General features: G+C 46.1%; 1 protein-coding gene and 1 long non-coding RNA gene across 6 annotated transcripts in view; one reads left to right on the forward strand and one right to left on the reverse strand.

Moving 5' to 3' along the window:
- The window catches only part of ACBD6 (acyl-CoA binding domain containing 6), a 188,839-nt gene extending 185,951 nt beyond the window's left edge, over positions 1 to 2,888 (reverse strand). For all 4 annotated transcript variants that reach the window (XR_009244954.1, XM_058660737.1, XM_004598636.3 and 1 more), the window contains exons 1-2: positions 2,502 to 2,888; positions 179 to 243 (exon numbers count right to left, since the gene is read on the reverse strand). Coding sequence is in view for 3 of the 4 variants with exons in the window: in XM_058660737.1 (XP_058516720.1) it covers positions 179 to 243; positions 2,502 to 2,723 (287 nt within the window). In the remaining variant the exon portion in view is untranslated. The remainder of the gene's footprint in view (positions 1 to 178; positions 244 to 2,501) is intronic.
- Positions 2,889 to 3,189: 301 nt separating this feature from the next.
- Positions 3,190 to 15,491, forward strand: part of LOC131479640 (uncharacterized) — a 63,155-nt gene continuing 50,853 nt past the window's right edge. For both annotated transcript variants that reach the window (XR_009245019.1, XR_009245020.1), the window contains exon 1: positions 3,190 to 3,229. This is a non-coding gene — a long non-coding RNA (uncharacterized LOC131479640). The remainder of the gene's footprint in view (positions 3,230 to 15,491) is intronic.

Consider the following 15,491-nt stretch of genomic DNA (forward strand, 5'->3'; position numbering starts at 1 on the left):
GCAGGCTTTTAGCAAGCAAACTACACATGAGGGTCTCTCCCTCTGCCCTGCCCTGCCAGTCTCTATCGTGGACACTCCGCCTTTCCAGTAAGTAAATAACTCTTTTTAAAAAGCAATCAGAAAATACACATCTAAGTCATCTCCAAAAGCCTCATGAAAGAGTTTGAGGATTTCTTACCATTTTTGTTTTCCTTCAAAATCAAAGAAGCCTGGTTTAGGAGTATTGCAATTTCCAACTTTGACCTAAATGAAGGAGGAAAAAAAATCAAGAACTTACTTCCCAAAAAAAAGTCTGAGAAACTATTCCAAGTGTATTGAGTATATTTAATAATAGGTTAGAAAATAGTTTAAAATACTGTCACTTACACAAAATTAACAAAACATTAACAGCCACTGCAAAAGCACAAATTCAGATTGACCATTAAATACAAGCTGCTCCAGTTAAACACGTGAGTGCTATCTAACACTATCGTGTAGAAAAATGAGTAACAAGTCACTGCAGTCCTAAATCAGACTAAATGCACAGGAGACAAATTACAGATATCACTTATACAATCTTTATTATCATTTATAACAAGATTTTTAAGCCATGAAATTAGCAAGTCTCAAAGTTCAGCATATCAGAATTCATAAGTTTTTTTTTAACACTGATTATTGTACATTATTAAAATTTTATCTCAAATTCCAGGAAAAAAAGCACCGTTTTTGAAAATGTCACACTATGAAACTCATCAATACAAATTTAGAGGCCTAAAGCCGCGACAGAACCTCAGGGGCTTTTAACAATAACATTAATTCTACAATAATCTCCTCTTTCTCTGCTTAATACTTACTTTTAATCCTCAGGCAATATTTGTAGTTAAATGATAATTTTCATTGTGAATATGCATAAGTGAAATTCACAAAAGTGCAGAATTCACTATCCAGTCTGGAATTCACCGCCAGAAGTGAGCTCCCTTAGGCACTCAGAAGCCCCTACCCTGTGTTCCCTTAGGGCACTGGTCCTCTTTTCTACTCCAGGACACAACCTCCTGTGGAAGGCCTCATCCCTCGGTTAAAAGACCGTCTAAAACGCTGTCCTGAACCCGGCACCCGTCCACGTGTCCAGGGCCTTCCCACTCCCTCCCAAAGCTCTTCCACACTTGAAGTTTGCTAAAAATCAAACTGATGGCTAAAATCAGGCGGCTGCCTTCCCCCCACCTTCCGGAGCCACTCACTGCTTTAGGAATTCTGGGTTCTGTTCTGTTCATGTTAGTTTGAAAACCTAGATGTTTTCTGCTTTTGTGATTCTGCCTTAATTGCTTGGCTGGGGGCTGATAGTCTACGTGACACCATACGTTAGCAGGTCACGTAGGCAGACCACTCCTCAGGAAGGAGGTACCTGGTGTTTGACAAGATCCACCGCCCTATGGCTCAGCAATTTGTACTTCTTGAAAGTTGCTTGCTTCAAACCCACCAATAGAAGCCTGCTAAATCACGACTGTATAATAGCCTAAAACGTGTAAGAACCCTGTGCTGTTCAACCTGGGGGTTCTCTCTCCTTTTGCCCTCCCTGCGGATCCTGCAGCAGCCTCAGCTGCCCTCCCACTCCATCCCTGCTGGGCTGGCGGAGGTGGCTGGGAGACCTAGGCTAACCTGAATAAACCACCTTTATACCTTAGCACCGACCTCAGACTTGATGATTTTCTGGGGATTTCAAAATCCGGCACAACATTAGCACCTGTCTCGTCAGCAGGGTTTCACTTGTAGCAATCTAAGACTCCTCAAGGCTCCCAAGAACACGTGTCTTCTTCGAATCTCCCTAGGCAACTTATGCATCTGCTTATGTGGAACAATTATTTGGAGGTTCCGATGAAGGAACTGTGTTCCCTGCAGCACCTACCCAATGACTCGAGGACACACAGGTCTTGTATGAGTAACTCCCACAACTCCATTCTGTCCAGGTGAGCTTCCCAGCCTTGGCACCAGAAGGTATGCCCAGCTCTGACAGATGGCCTGGCAGCCCTGAGGCAATGTGCCTGCCTTCTTTGGGCAGAGGTTGCCTTTTTGGTAAAAAGAGATCATTTCATGCGCCTTTACTAGCTCTACAATCTTCATGATTATGTAACCGAAACGCTTTCAGCCAAAATATGAGTTGGAGATATTTAGGATTTAATCAAATCATACTAATAAAAACAGCAACACTTTATTTTGTATTGGATCAGCTTATTTAGTACATTATTCTCTGGGATCTCAAATGTTGTATAAACATTCGTATATTTATTTCGCTATAGTCCTCCGGCAAGAGTGAATGACTGATCAGTTTTATTTTCATCTTCCTCACTTTGCAGTAATTCAGAGACGTTAGTGAAGCGCAAAGTCACTGAGTAAGACAAGACAGAATTGGGCGAAGCAGCCACGATCGCGGACCCATCTTCTCCATCCCCAGCAATCACACCGACAACTGCGTGTCTGGAGGCCCCTCGGCTCTCCCACCTCCCTCCCCGCCTCTGCTCCCTCACCTGCTTGTACCTAGCGTACAGGTACAGGAGCTGCTCGCGGCTGGCCACCTGCACCAGGCTTTGGAGATGCGCCGCCGCCTTCTCGAAGAGCTCCGCCAGGCTGCGGGACGCCTCGCTCTCGGGGCTGTGGGGGGACTCGGCCCCGCAGGAGTCGTCCCCGGAGCTCAGCTCTCCCCCGCTGTCGCCCGTGGTGGCTCCAGAGGGCAGGAACGGGGAGGCCATGTCTTCTCCGGCGCGGTCTGGCCCTGGAGGTGCCGGCCCTGGCTGGGCAGCAGAGGTCCGAGTCCTGCGCCCTGGCTCCAGCCGGACCCGAGCTCGTTCGCTCGGCGCCCCTCGCCCTAACTCGGCCGCCTTCCCACTTGCAACTCCCCGGGGCGTGCAAGGCAGGCTCTCGAGGGCCTCCGCCGGCCTCCTCACGCACCCGCTGTGGCAGGCGGGCGGTCGGGGAAGCTCTCCCCTCGCCCCGGGTCCCTCCAACGGCTCGGGGTGCCTGAGGCGGGGCGGCGGGAGGCCACAGGCGGCGGCGCGCGCAGCCGAGCGGCCCGGCGTCGCTGCGGCGGGGCGGGGCCTGCGGCGGGGCGGGGCCGGGGAAGCGTGGGCGGGGCCTGCGGCGGGGCGGGGCCGGGGAAGCGTGGGCGGCAGGGGCGGAGTGGGCGGCGCCGCTGAGGGCGCGGTGCTCGGGTGCAGGGCCTCGGTCGCCGAGCTTGTGCGTTCGTGGTTTCAGGGAGGTGAGTGACCACACGCTCCGGAGCCCGTCCCGCCGGGGCGAGGCCAGCGTGGGTGCGGGACACGGGGCCGTCTGCCGAGGGGTGTAGCGCTGTGAGCAGAGTCGCAGGAAACAGGAGCCCGGGGAGGAAAGTTCCGCTGGCTCCCGCCTGCCCCAGGAGCCGCCCCCTGACTGGAGCGGGAGGCGCCATTTTTGAATACCGAGTGAGGAAACTGGGAGAGGGACTTTAGGAGCCGTACTGTGTGATGGGTCGATCAAATGAATTCTCTCTGCGTCTTGCTTTCCATTCCTACGAAATCATCTTCCACAACCTGAGCTCAGCCTGCGCCTCCTCACGTGAAATACTGAAGCCAAATTCTACACAGTTCTGTTCTCAAAGAATGTAGGAAACCCTGCATATACGTTATTGGACTAGTTAACATTTCCTGTGTGTTTACCATGTCCTAAGGATCATGGGAGGGGGAGGCACCATATATTCATTTTATTCTCAAGACGTTTAATAAGCACCCTCGCTGCTGGCTGCTGGGGGGTTGGTGGTACCAGGCCGGGGCATCTCCATGCTCGGATCCTTGACTCCAGCCACCGCGTGCACATGGTGAGCTGTGCCCTGACGGCCAGCATGCCATTTGGCGGCAGGCTCTGCGAGCTCTGGGGTTTTGGTTCTTTGAATCACTGCTTAGGTAGCTGCACATTGAACCCACTGTGCTGCTGGGATGTGAATCAATCCTAAAGATTCCCAACGACAGAACAAGTTTTCCTTGGAAGAACTTATGATCGATGAATAATGCTGACCACCGAACACCAGTCCATTCAAAACCTAAGACTCGGGGCTGGTCTAGCAGAAATATATCTTATTACCTGACAGGATGATGAATCAGGAGACGGGTAACATTAGGCAGGGCCATGACATTAACTAGCACTCGAGAGAACCATATACGGGGATAGATTCTGTGGGGGATGTGTGGGCCAAACCCTGTGGAAATTCTAGCCCCACTGGTTAGCTCAAGAGTTGGGGTGGTGATGGACTAAGCTAAGTGTGACCAAGGATCCTGCCATCAATCACAGGTAAAGGAACCCACAACAGTCTGGACTGGTCAAGGCAGCAGCACCCGAACGTGCATCTGAATAGGGTTTGGGCTGGGCTGGGCTGCAATGCTCACCAGCTCATACAAGGCCAAATGAAAGGCCAGACTATGCCAGGCACTGGCCTAAAACCCAATGGCATGTATGAGAACTGGGTCTGGGGGTGGATCATGTGGTGGAACTCAGGAAACTCCCCTGGTGGGTCATAGCTCCTGCTAGTGAACATGTGGTCCAGACCTGGGGGTCAGCCAAGCTGGGCAAAGTAGCTCCAATGGCTGGCTAATGTGTGGATTGGTAATGGAACAGGGTGTACCGGGCAGGACTGAGCAAACCATAACCCACAAGCAAAATTAGAAACCAGGATGGAGCACAGGTAATGTCGAGCTAGGGTCTTGCACCTACTGGTCTGCGTGAGCCAGGGACACTAAGCCACAGTGTCTAAGGCAGGGATCGGGACGGGTGGGGGGTTTGGCCAATGGGATCAGAGCAACCACTAGCATGCGCATGATCTATGGCTGGGAACAGGCCCGCTTGGGGAGCTAAGGGGACAACCTAGCTGGGTTGAGGTTCCCACCAAGGGACACATGGGCTGGAATGGGGGCTGCGTTCTGATCAGGAAACGGTTGTAGTCTCCCTTGACACAAGTGTGGACTGGGACTGGACGCACCAAGCCAGGCCAGACTCCAAAACCGTCTAGTGTTTTGAAGGACCAGGGTAAACGTGGGATGGACTGGGCTAGGTCTCAACCCCTACTGAGTCATGTGTGAGCTGTATGTGGGTATGGATGAGCCGTGGCTGGGCTGAAACATCCAACAGTAAGAACCAGATTGGGTTGAAGGCCAATCAGGAAAAGCCACTGTTCCTGCTAGGACAGGAGGTGAACTGAGTAGGGCTGGCTCATGGACCCCCTGGAATGCAGGAAATCTGGCATTGGGAGGGGTTCTGATGGAGGAACCTGGGCAACTCCTCTGACAGGACACAGACCCGGCAAGTAAGCGCAGGAAGCATGATAGGAAACAGTCCAGAACAGGCCATGGACAGTTTCCCACTGGCATACATTTGGCGTGGGTCAGGGGCATACCAGGCTGAATCAGTTCATGTCATCCACTGGCGAATCTGAGCACCAGAATAGAGTGTGGATCGAGCCGGGTTCGGTCGCATCAAAAAATCAGTGCACAATACGGAATGCCAAGGTGAGGTTACCTGTACTGGTCTGTACCGGGTGTGACTGCAGCGCCCATCCAGCACACGTGAGAACCAGGAAGAGAGGGGGCAGAGGCGGAAGGGGGAACATGAGGTGGGGGTTCCCTTGCTGGACAGCTATTCCCACTGGAGAGTGTGAGCTGGGATGGGGGCAGACCAGATTAAGTAGGGCTACAAAACCTGTGGGCCTCATGCGGACTAGATCAAGGAAAAGTCAGGCTGGGCTGATGGTTCCTACTGGTGCAAACAAGAGTGGGTAAGGGTTGGTTGGGGTTAGCCGCAGCATCAGCTGGCACTGGGGGCTAATTTTCTCAAGTTAAACCTCAGAACCACCTGGAGGGTGCATGATCCGGGAGTGGGAGAGGCCTGGGAAGGAAATAGTGGGCTCCTCCCTCTTGGGTTACCACTACCACGGGAGGGCATGAAAACTAGGACAGGGGCTGGGGTGGCTAGACAGAGAGGCACCCAACAACATCCGTGAGGGCTGGAAAGTTGAGCTGGTTAGATTGAACTAGGCTTTAATACCCATTGACATTGTATGAGAGCTGAATGGCATGTGGGACAGACTGGGCTAGTCAGCGACACATACTGGCAAACCAGGGTAGGGGACGGTCCTGGTGGGGGTTATTGTGGGTCGCTCCAACTAGGCTGCAGCTCCCGTTGGTTATGTGAGGGCCGAGTATGTGCTGGGCAGAACCAGGCTGGACTGCAACACCCATTGGTTCCAGGGAAAGACAGCGCTGGAAACAGAACTGACCCAGCAATTGCAACCACCAGCTGATTGGGGTGATGGACTGTACCGGGCCCTGTACTTGCTAGTACACACAAGAATCTGGTCTGGGAACACCTCAGACAAAGTCTCTTTGGGGATCTCCCCAATCGAACTGCTGGACTCAGAACCCTAACCATGAAAAGACAGAGGACAGAACAAGTCAGTCAACTACCTCAGCCACATGTTGACAGTGAAAAACTGGGCAAATGGAGACTCTAATTGGACTATGTCAATCAGTGGATTCTTCAACGACCTCATTGTGCTTGGAGTGGCAAGATTGGCAGCAATTCATAACTGTTGAACTACCAAAACCACTTGAGCAAGACCCTTGGAGCATGGCCAACATTAGAGACCTGGGGTAGGTGAGAGACTGGGTGGGGTTTCTCCCTTAATATCCCCCTTTACCTCAGATACACGAAGGAAACAATAGGAAAATAATAGTCTTACCCACTTGAACCTTTTTACCCTAATTAACTATGTAAACATTGTCAAAAATATAATAAAAAAATGGAAAAAGTTTAAAAAAAAAAGCATCCTCAGAATGTTAGATGCGTTCTGAAGAGAGGTTCTTGGTCCTCCAGGGGTAGGCTTGTGGAGGACCAGAAGAACCAGCTGGGTTCTTCAGCACTGCTGAGTGGCCAGCGTGGGTCCCCTCCTAGTCCCTCCGCAGTGTGCTTCAGCCCTGCCAAGGAGTAAGTCAGTTCTTGGAACGTGCTGAGAGTAGCAGCCAACACATCCCTTACTGTGTCAGGGATTTCATCTTTTCCTGCATAGGGCTGATCCTGTCACTGCCGTTGTACACAGAGGAAACTCAGCTCAAGAATGGATGGGGGCGTTAGTTAAGTGGAGGGGCAAGGGACAAACATGGATAGGTCAGAGGTTAACCCAGCACGTGTGCTGCTCACTGGAGATGAATCAGAACAGCAGGTGGCAGGAGAGGTGCTGGCTGTCAGATCCCTCTGTTCTAGAATTCTTAAATGTTGGAAATTGGACATCATCAACTGCTTTTTGGCACATGCGAACCTGTGGGTTTTCTCCTTTAATCTTGGAAAGGAATTAGACTAGTAATGTTTCTCTTTTAATGAATTATATGAATATCAGCAAATTGATAGTTTAATAAATTCATAGGAATTTAATTATGAACATTTATACATAAATGAGGCTTAATATATTAAAAACTTCCTATGCTCAAGTTCTTATGTTCCTGGATTAAGCCGTTTTGGTCCTGCCTTGGGTTTTGCTTGTTTGTTTTTTCTTTTTAATATTTGTAGGCTTAGTTTACTGTCTTCTATTCGGTATTTTGATATCTAGTTAAAGATAACATTGATATGTAGTTTTCTCTTGTCCGATACTATCTCAGGTTTTTTGTTTGTTTGTTAAAGGTTAGTTTATTTTTATTTAGAAGCATCTCTCCAGAAAGAAGGGGAGATAAACTGTTTCTACCCATTGGTTTACTCCCCAAATGGCCACAATGGCCAGAGCTGAGCTGATCCAAAACCAAGAGCCAGGAGCCTTCTCTGGGTCTCCCACATGTGTATAGAGGCACAAAGCCTTGGGCCATCCTTCACTGCCTTTCCAAGTCATATTCATGGAACTTATTTGGAAGTGGAGCAGTCAGAAAACGAACCACACCCAAATGGGATGTCAGCACTGTGGAGGTTTAGCATGCTAGGCCACCACACTGGCCTCAACCTCTTTCAATTTTGTGTCAGTCAGTGTGATAGCAATCATACAGAATGCATTAAGAATTTTGAATCTCTGTCTTTGGGAAAAGTTTAAATAACATGAGAAGTAGTATAAGCAGATTCCCATGCTTCTGGTGGGGGGTGTAAATTGGTACCTTGGGAGATTGTTACTATCTATGAAGTTAAAAATAAATATAAAGTAGTGATGTTCCTACTCAGCAAGAATGCATCTGTGTGTGAGCCAGGAGACAGGTCTTTTGTATGGTGTGACAGGTCTGATTCATGAAAGCACTGTTATTCTTAAGTGGCCCTCTGCAGTAGGATGGATAAGCAGATATTTACATACGAAATACTATTCAATAACAAGAAGAAACTAACTAAAACAGCACAAGTAATTCATAAAAATCATTTGGAGCCCAAAAAGTCTCACCCCCCCCAAAAGCACATCTTGTACATAATTCTATTTATATAAAGATCTAACTAAGGCAAAACTAATCTGATATTTATAATCAGAGAGTGGTTGACAGCCCTGAGGCTTGGAAGCTGAAGCAGACAGAGAGGGGCCAATGAACACACACACTTGGTGAAAATTCACTTAAAATGTACATGCTTTCCCAAATATACATTATTTACGAGTGAAAAAAATTAAACCAACATCAGAGAAACAGTAGAAGAAACTTTGTCACAAACTGAGCTGGAACTTTCAGCTAGATTACCTGGTCTAGCTAGGAACAGTCTCACTAAAGAGCAGATCGCTCTGAAGACATGAGAAAGCAAAGCACCCATTAAGTTTAGGCTATATAAAAGCAAGGTCTCTCTGTCAGCTACAAAATACCAAAACCCTTTCTCTCATCAAAATGAATAGCCACGGAGAATCAAGATGGCAGAATAAGATAAGGACATGTTTAAACAGATGGAGAAACATTAGGTAGTGAGAAGCAGAGACGTCACATTCCAGAAAATAGGAGAGAGCAGAATGACAGCAGAGAGACACCTGGAGACTGACAGACACAGGAAAGCAACAAAAACAATGCTGTGGTGTTGCAGTGACCAAACCCCAGTGGCATTTAGTGAGTGGTGATCTCAGCTGCACCCACAGCCAGAACTCCACCAACAACAAGATGGGAAGGGACTTTCACTGGGAGCTTGGGAGGTGAACCCAAAGACCTGTCCATCCTGCTGGTCCATTTGATTTGACCAGGAGCAGAGACAGAGCAGCAGACCCCAGATGGGCAGTACGAGAACAGGGTGGATTTCACAGCCCAGGTGGCCCCCTAGAGCTGTATTGGGTGCCATTTTGCTTAAGGAGTCAAGGGCTATGCACAGTACTACACATGCATTGAGCTGGGAGTGAATTCATATCTGGGTCAGTGAACTGTAACAATGTGGCATCCTACAGATTCTACCCAAGATAAGTGCAGGTAGCCCTCAGCCTGACGGCCAGCAGATCAAAAACTCTAGTAGTGGCATATCAGACACCATTTTGTATGGTGTGGAAGCAAAAAAGCTTTAAGACTGGAGGGACAACAGTGAGCTGTGAATGCGCTGAGCTGGGAGCAAACTCACTTCCAGCTCAGCGCATTGCACTAGTCCCACAGGAAAATAATACTGACTTCAGCATTGTACAGATCAAAATAGGTCTGTGTGACCCTCAGAATTAATGGCCAACAAGTTCCATCAAGATCAGCACCACCAACAATCTAGCTGTGTAGGACTTGTGGTGTCTCCCCAATTCTGGGAACTGCTGCAACCGGAAGTGGGAGAAAGGTTGTACAGACAATGGTACAGCCTCAGCACAGTATCACAGGAGGTAGAGAATGGTGTGCCTGGAGCTGGCATTACAGAGTTCGTGGTGGAGATCTAACATAAGAACCCAGACCTGAAACTCTCTGGAGGGAGTGGCACAATTGGCTGCAAGCAAAGAGTTGTGTACCAACTGCAATAAGTGGCACAAATGATTGCAAACAAATAATTGTGTACCCACCAAAATAAACAAAATCGAACTGTAGACACAGCTTAGAAACCTGCCCCAAGGAGAAGAATCTGATAATTAGAAGTACAATGACCAAGAGCAAAAGAGACAACGGCACAATGAATGTTACTGAAGACTCCCCTGCAAAGGAGCAAAAACTTTGCCAGCTTCAGAGTTAACTGAGGAAGGCATCAAGAAAATGGGGAAAACAGAATTCAAAATACTTATTATAAAACTTCTTATCAACAATGAGAAGCATGTAAAACAGGCATCCAAGGAATTCAAGGAATATGTCACACTGGAAATGAGTCAAATAAAAGCTTGTCTATTACAAATCAAGAATACAGTGGAGCAAAGTAGAAGTATAGTGGAGAATCTCCAAAATAGAATGAAGCAAGCAGAAGACATAATCTCAGAATTAGAAGATATTTCCTGTCACCAGGGGGGAACAAACAAAAAGCTGGAAGGCAGAGCTGGGTCAAGCTAAAAAAGTCTTCAAGAACTGAAAGACACTATTAAAAGGCCAAATATAAGAGTTATGGGAGTCCCAGAAAGTGCAGAAAGAGAAGCTGGGTTTACAATTGTAGTTAATGAAATAATAAGGGAAAATTTCCCTAATCGAAAGAATTGGGAAACAACATCCAGGGGAGGCAAAAAACTCCCAACAGGCTTGATCAAAAGCGATACATGATAATCAAGTTCTCCTGAATTGAACATAAGGAAAAGATCCTTAAATGTGCACATGAAAAAATCAATTGACCTATAAAAGAATGCCAGTTAAGTTCACAGGAGACCTCTCACAGGAAACTCTACAGGCCAGAGAGAATGGAACGATATAGTACAGATTCTAAAAGCAAAAAAATTGCTGCCATAGAATAACATATCCAGCAAAGCTTTCCTTTGTCTTTGAAAATGAAATAAAACTCTTACACACTAAAGTTAAAAGAATATGCCTCTTTCAAACCTGCCCTACAAATGATACTTAAAGATGATCTCTTGACAGAGAAGAATACCATCCACCAAAACCAAAGGCAAATGTGAAGAACACCCCAATAAAATAACAACAGAAGACTAAATCAGTGAATAATCCAGTGTTAAAATGACAGTACCAAATTACCACCCACTCATATTAATCCTGAATGTAAATGAATTAAACTCATCAATCAAATGTCATAGATTAGTAGTCTGGATTAAAAAACAAAACTCATCTATTTGTTGCCTACAGGAGACATATCTCGCCAACAAAGATCAACAGAAAGTATAGCTCATGGATTTTGATTTCTTTTTAGTTTTATCTCTTCAAAACTCTTTCTCATTAAATTCTTCAGTGACTCATAGATTATACAGTAGCCTCATTTTCTCCAAGAAGATTCTTGATTTTCTTTTTCATTTTTTCAGCTACACGTTAGTCATTCAGAAGCATATTATTTAGCTTCATGGTGTTTTTTATTTATTTTTTCTTCTTGTTCATTTTGTTTTGTGGCTTTTCATCTAAGGAAATGTATAGTAACGGTGTAATGGAGACCTGTCATATCCAGTAGTATGTTATTTAACTTCATGGCATTGTAAATTTCTATTTTTCTTCCTGTTGTTGACTTTGTAGTGTGGCTCTTCATTTGAGGGGATGTATAGTAACTATGTAATGGAGACTGTCATATCCAGATGTGAGGATACAATGCAGTATGCATCTCTACTTCCAGACAAAGATGGACTCCCAATGAAACCATTTACTGTATCTTGCCAATAGGATGCTGGACTCTGCCACAGTCCATGCCCACAATGATGGACATGTGACAGTTTATGAAGAACTATACTATAGTAATAATATAGGGGAACTCAGTGGGGGGAGGGGACTTGAGAAGGGGGTAAGGGAAATCCCAGGGCCTATGGAACTGTATCATAAAATGATAATAATAATAATAATAGAAGTAAAAAAAGAAAATAATAAACGTAAGAGTACCAAAACATTTTTTAAAACGAATAGCCACTAATCCTTTCAAATTACAGCTTTTTTCTCAGGCTCCTCTCTTCTTGTTCACTGAGATGAACTAAGATGCCCCATCACAGAATTGACTCCACTTCCTAACACCCAAACAGGATCAAATACCCTGTCCTTTAGACCCGTCCTCAAATACCAATGAAATTAGTTTGCCTAGTGTTATGATATAGCAGAATAGGCCTCTCCTTGCAGCTCTGGCATCCCATGGGAGCACTGTTTTGTGTTTCAGCTGCTCCACTTCAGATCCAGCTCCCTGATAATGTGCCATGAAAGCAGCGGAAGATGGCCCAACTGCTTGGCTGCCTGCAAGAAGCTCCAGGCTCCTGGCTTCTGCCAGGCCCAGCCCTGGCTACTGTGGCCAATCGGGGAGTGAACTGGCAGACAGAAGATTCTTTCTGTAACTCTGAAAAGTAAATCTTTTAAAAGAGAGAGAAAAGTTAGAGTTTTGTTACTTTAATTAAAATCCTGTCCATGAGCAGGGAGCCTCACTGAGTTAGGCCTAGAATGGTAGAAGCGCAGTCCACCTGCGTGATCAGCCCTTTCCTAAGAATTGATCTCATGATGTTTCACTGGCCCACTTCCTAGGGGTATAATCAGATCAAGTTTCTGCCCTTAATCCATTATCCGTGAACAAGACAATAGGGCAAAGCCTCCCCACCCCCACATGGGCTTTTGGGGGGACTGTCAAACTGTTACATATACCATAACCAACCAGAGCCCTGTCATTTAACAGTCTGGCCTGCCTTTCTTTCTTTCTTTCTTTCTTTCTTTCTTTCTTTCTTTCTTTCTTTCTTTCTTTCTTTCTTTTTCTTTCGTTTTAATTGGAACTGCAGATTTATGGTGAAAGAGACACAGAAAGATATTCCATTCACTTATTCATTCCCCAAATGGCAGCCACAGCCAGAGCTCAGCTGCGCCAAAGCCAGGAGTGAGGAGCAGCTTCTGGATCTCCCACACAGGTGCAGGGTCCCAAGGCTTTGGGCCGTCCTCGACTGCTTTCCTGGGCAACAGGCAGGGAGCTGGCTGGTTGTGGAACAGCTGGGACACGAACTGGCACTCAAATCGGATGCTGGTAGTTTCAGAGAGAAGATCAACCAGTTGAGCCAATAGGTTGTCCAGGATCTTCACTGGAGATGAACATGGCTCAGCCAGGAATATTGTAATTAACCCGTCAAAGATTGGAGCGTATTTAGTTTCTCAGTATTAGCTGAGAAACTAAAGCTTAACACTTTCCAAGACACTGGAAAGAAGAAACCACAAGTTAATGCTAAAGATAACTATTGGCTGGTTACTCCTCGGTCCCAGAGTGCAATTCATAGTTGGTTCTCTGACTTAGCAGGAAGTAAACCACTTGCCATTTTGGCAAAAAAGCTCCCTGCTTGTGGCCTGGGAAAGCGGTCGAGGACGGCCCAAAGCTTTGGAACCCTGCACCCGCGTGGGAGACCCAGAAGAGGTTCCTGGCTCCTGGCATTGGATCGCCGCGCACTGGTTGTTGCGGCTCAGTTGAGGAGTGAATCATCAGATGGAAGATCTTCCTCTCTGTCTCTCCTCCTCTCTGTATATCTGACTTCGTAATAAAATAAATAAATCTTTTTTTAAAAAAAAATCTTCCCTCTGTTGGCTCATTCCGCAGATGGCCACAATAGGCAGCCCTGAACTGGGCCAAAGCCCGGAGCCAACATCTTCACCTGCATCTCCCACGTGAGTGGCAGGGGTCCAAACACGTCAGCCATTTTCTGTTGCTTTCCCCAGGCCACTTAACAGGTTGCTGGATAGGAAATAGAGCAGCTGGGACACGAACCATCACCCATGTGGGATGCTTGTGTCCCAGGTGATAGCTTTATCTTTATGCCACTACTCCAGCCCTCTTAATACCTTTTTGCCAAGACGGTCCATTGTTTCCCATGGTGTGTATTCCTGCTCACTGCAACAAATAATCATTCCAACCTGGTAAGTTATATGTGTGTTTGCAGAGGTCTGTAGCCTAGAGACACTAATACATGAAAACATCTTATTTCTTGAAGATCCAAATAAAACCCAGAAGCTTTCAGGATGTGGTGTCATGGGGTGGGGGTGGGGGGTTAGATCTTTTACAATTAGTGTTTCCATTTAGACATGTTGGGGGAAACATACATGTTTTCCTGAATTTCAAGAAAAATCAGCCAAGAAATCAAGAAGCCAGAAATACATAGAAATCTCCTGCTAGAATTAAAACTTAATGTGGAAAGGCTACAGATTCAAATGAGTCCAATGAGTCCAATGACAACTTAAAAAGCAACTGCAGGAAATGCTAACACAGGGTCTAAAGTGGGTCAGACGCAGGAGCGGGTGCGACCATGGCTCAAATTTGATCAGTTTGGCTTGTGAGCATAGCCACCTGTGTTTATAGCCCCATCACCTGCCATCTGAGAGCTGTTCTTACAGGTGCACTAAGTTTTGATAAGATGATGGGCCAAGCAGTGCACTCTAAGTATAATTCTACAAATGGCATTTTTAGAAACAAGTTGGGAAGCAAAACAGAAGTTCTGAAATGGCAATTTCTCTGAGTCTGAGTAGGGCAGTTAGCTTGCTGAGAGAAGTGAGTTCTGCCCCATGACGTTTGCTGGCATTTTCCAGCATTTATAAAAGCACCAATTCTTCCTACGTGCTTTAACATGAAAATAAAAAAAGAAAAGAGAAAAATGTGAGTGTTGTGATATGCTTCCAACCTGACATCCCAAACTCATCTAAAAATCTAAATGAGCAAAAGTCATTTCTGGTTCAATGGCACATGAAAATCAGAGCTACCAGACAAAATATCTTCATTATCACTAAAATGATTAGGCTGGATTTAGGGCAATTCAGGTTTTCTTCTTCTTGTTTAATATTGACAACATGTTATACATTACCACCCAAACCATTAACTGATGCATCAGTAATGCCACAGTAAATGGCAGGCACAGTGGCAGCTTGTAAGGAGAGCAAGAGAAGACAGAAGTTTCTCGTCTTGCTCTAGTTCTGTTATGCAGGCCTTCATCCATCTCTTCTGCAAACTGAGCATAAAACATAATCTCATTGCAGTGATGTGCTCTTGCTACTCCCTCTTTCTAGAAAGGTCTGAGCAGAAACCTCCATGTTTTGTCTTCATCTTGTACAGATTTTTCTTAAATATCACAGAAGTCCAAACTCCTTTGACCACCTTCACTACAAATTACAACCCTACCTCCCCACATTTATTATTCCACGTCTTTAGCATGAATAGTCATTTCCCATTCAATATAGCTTATTCATACCTAACCAGATGAGAGTTCCACGAGGGGAGACATTTGTGTCCCTTTTTTTATGACTGTACTTTCTGGAGTTGCCACGGAGCTCAGTCGGTACTGAGTAAGTCAGCAAGTGAATGAAGAAAAGACATAGTCACTGTTCTTAAAGACATGCCAGACAGGAAATGACGCCAAGAAGGATGCATCAGACAGAAAGAGCAAGAACAGCAAGCAGTGTTGCTTGTTTTCATTGAATGAAGACCGAGTAAACAAACAGCAGAAATGTGGTGAGTTAACTTGGCCT

Source organism: Ochotona princeps, chromosome 2 (genome assembly GCF_030435755.1).
Source record: "Ochotona princeps isolate mOchPri1 chromosome 2, mOchPri1.hap1, whole genome shotgun sequence".
Lineage (NCBI taxonomy): Eukaryota > Metazoa > Chordata > Mammalia > Lagomorpha > Ochotonidae > Ochotona > Ochotona princeps.